Below are 2,798 nucleotides of genomic sequence, written 5' to 3'. Positions count from 1 at the left end.
AAATACTTGCATCTTTTTTCTCTTATTAAATTTATTTTAATTATTTTTTCTACTTGCTAAAAAAAAGGACGAAACGGGCATAATTAGTCACAAGCAGTCACAATTACCAGCACGTGGTTTTTTTCACGTAATTAAATAGAAGTGGAAGGGCATAATTGTAATTTGAAGAGGAAGGAGGGATATGAAAGGTGGAGGCATACAAGAAGAGGACAAATGAGGGTAAGAGGAAAGAGTTATTGAGTTATATATATACCCCCTCAGCTTCCCACTTCTTTGGTTGGAGTGGAGGGAGGCAAAGGCAAAAGGCAGCTGCCCGTATTACATATGTCATAACCAGATTCTGACAACATCAAATCTTACAAGAACAAGATATAGATATAGAGAGAGAGAAGGTGCAAAGAATGGGAAGATCACCATGCTGTGATGAGAGTGGGTTGAAGAAAGGGCCATGGACTCCTGAAGAAGATGACAAGCTCATCAAATACATACAGAAACACGGACATGGAAGCTGGAGAGCTCTCCCCAAACTTGCTGGTACACACACACATATGTATATATATATAGATTAATTAGCAGTACAATTACCTTAATTATTTTGAGGTAATTAATGATGATGGTTGGCTATATTATGTACTGTTGATGAAGGGTTAAACAGGTGCGGGAAGAGCTGCAGGCTGCGATGGCATAACTATTTAAGACCAGATATCAAGAGAGGAAAGTTCTCTCAAGAAGAAGAGCAAACCATTCTCAATCTCCATGCCATTCTTGGCAACAAGTAATTCATTCCTACTTTCGTTAATTCCCATGTTCAAATTTATTCTTGTTTTTATATCAATATTTTCCCTCTCATCAAAATATATAAATTAATTTTAATTATGTTTTTATAATATATATATATATATATATATACGCCATTATGATTTACATTTAATTTTAATTATATCTAAAAAAAGTAATTGGCTAGTAGGGGCTGGATTAGGTGGTCCACTCTCTTATATTAATTTTCCTCTATAATCTCAAAATTTATATATGAATTACATTTAGTTAAAACTATGGCTATATATTACCAATTTGGAAATTATTGTCGTGCATGGGAGGTTGTATTTTTTATCCTGTGTGAATCGATTTTTATAATTTTTTGGCAATTTTCATCATTTTCTGATCAATTTGACCAAAAAATTGTATGTGACTTATATATAATCCAATTAAATTATAATTCTAATCTAGAATTTGTGGAGGGTGATTTTTTTGGTCGTGCACGAATTATTTTTTGCAATTTAGTTTTGTAATTTTAAAATTTTAAATATTTTAATTCTTTTATGGTCAGTTTGATCGAAAAATTACATTTTATTTGCACTTAATTCAAATAAATTGCAACTTTATATATTATTTACATTTTATTTATTTTGTTTTGGGTTTTGAAAGGTGGTCTGCAATAGCAACTCACCTGCCGGGGAGAACAGACAATGAGATAAAGAATTTCTGGAACACACATCTGAAGAAGAAGCTGATCCAGATGGGGTTCGACCCCATGACCCACCGCCCACGAACCGACATCTTCTCCACTCTCCCTCACCTCATCGCCCTCGCTAACCTCATCGACAACCCTTCATGGCCGGAAGAACAAGCCATGCGCCTCCAAGCTGCCGAAGCTCTCCACATCGCTCGCCTCAACCAGTACCTCCAGACCCTCCTCCACCACCAGCCCCCGGCGCCATTCCCCACCGCTGCTACTACTGTTCCTGCAGATATGTCTGCTTTCAATCTTGGCCCCGCCGGCTCTGGCTGCCAGTTTTCTCCAGGACCCGGTGGCGCCTTTCTCCCATTTACCTGATTTACAAGCCCCATGCAGCGTTATTAATGATCAGAGTTCCTTGAGCAAGTGCGGCGGCGGCGTGGGTCAGGGTTCTGATTTTTGTGCAGTGGAGAACTCGCCGGGGTCTTCTTCCCCGTGGCTGATCAGGCAGAATCTGTCTCCGTCGCCACCATCTGCGGCGGCGCCGGTGACTGAGAATTCCATTACTAACACGGTGGATGCTTGCAGCACGTCCAGCTACGGCGGTGCTCAAATGTGGTCTGATCTTCTGGATGATCCTATTTTCCATGAGATTGCTTAGTACTGTGTAATTATATACATACACACACATATACGTATGTCATCTGTAGCTACAAGCACTTTTGCCTTCGTTTTCTGTGAGTTTTTGTTGTCATGATCTTCTCTTTTATCTTTCTTTCTTTTTTTTTTTTTTTTTTTTTTTTTTTTTTTTTTTTCTGAATAGAAAACAAAAATTAACAATATTGTCAATAAATGTATTGATAATCTATACGCACTTTGAATATCTATTGGGATTATTAGTCTTTAGCTATTTGTTATTTCACATTTCTTATTTTATATATTTGATCTCTCTTTTGCAGGAAAATTATGATATAATTATGTCTTATTAATAAAGATTATTATTTATCTTTAATATACATATATAAATATACTGATCTCTATTTATTGAAAATCCTTATGCCCAGGCTGTTTGTTTATGTTTGCATTTTCAAGTTTCAATTTTCAATCAAGTGCAAACATGTTTGTTTATTATATATATTTTGATTAAAATATATTGATTTGACACTATAATTTTATATAAAATATAATATTTTGAACTAATTCCAATATATTTTAATTTTTTTACTAAAATCTATACAAAATTAAAATTACAAATTTCTCACTGAAAACTGTAAATTAAAATATTGTTTGTGATGGTTAATTATTATGGTTAAAAGTAAAAGTTATGACGAATACTAATTGG

The 2,798-nt window shown here is 34.9% G+C and overlaps 1 protein-coding gene across 1 annotated transcript; it reads left to right on the top strand.

The window, feature by feature from the left end:
• LOC105176454 (transcription factor MYB39-like) lies at positions 257 to 2,245 on the top strand. Its single transcript, XM_011099262.2, has 4 exons — positions 257 to 534; positions 646 to 775; positions 1,426 to 1,752; positions 1,793 to 2,245. Exons 1-4 carry the CDS (start codon positions 402 to 404, stop codon positions 2,115 to 2,117), a joined length of 915 nt encoding a protein of 304 aa, XP_011097564.1. The 5' UTR covers positions 257 to 401; the 3' UTR covers positions 2,118 to 2,245.

Source organism: Sesamum indicum, linkage group LG13, assembly GCF_000512975.1.
Source record: "Sesamum indicum cultivar Zhongzhi No. 13 linkage group LG13, S_indicum_v1.0, whole genome shotgun sequence".
Lineage (NCBI taxonomy): Eukaryota > Viridiplantae > Streptophyta > Magnoliopsida > Lamiales > Pedaliaceae > Sesamum > Sesamum indicum.
Note: the sequence above shows the minus strand (reverse complement) of the source record. Positions and strands in the feature narration are given on the sequence as shown.

Coding starts and splice junctions, on each gene's coding strand:
- LOC105176454 (XM_011099262.2), top strand. CDS start 402: ATGGGAAGATCACCATGCTGTGATGAGAGTGGGTTGAAGAAAGGGCCA. Junction 535..645: donor AGCTCTCCCCAAACTTGCTG/GTACACACACAC, acceptor CTGTTGATGAAG/GGTTAAACAGGTGCGGGAAG. Junction 776..1,425: donor CATGCCATTCTTGGCAACAA/GTAATTCATTCC, acceptor GGGTTTTGAAAG/GTGGTCTGCAATAGCAACTC.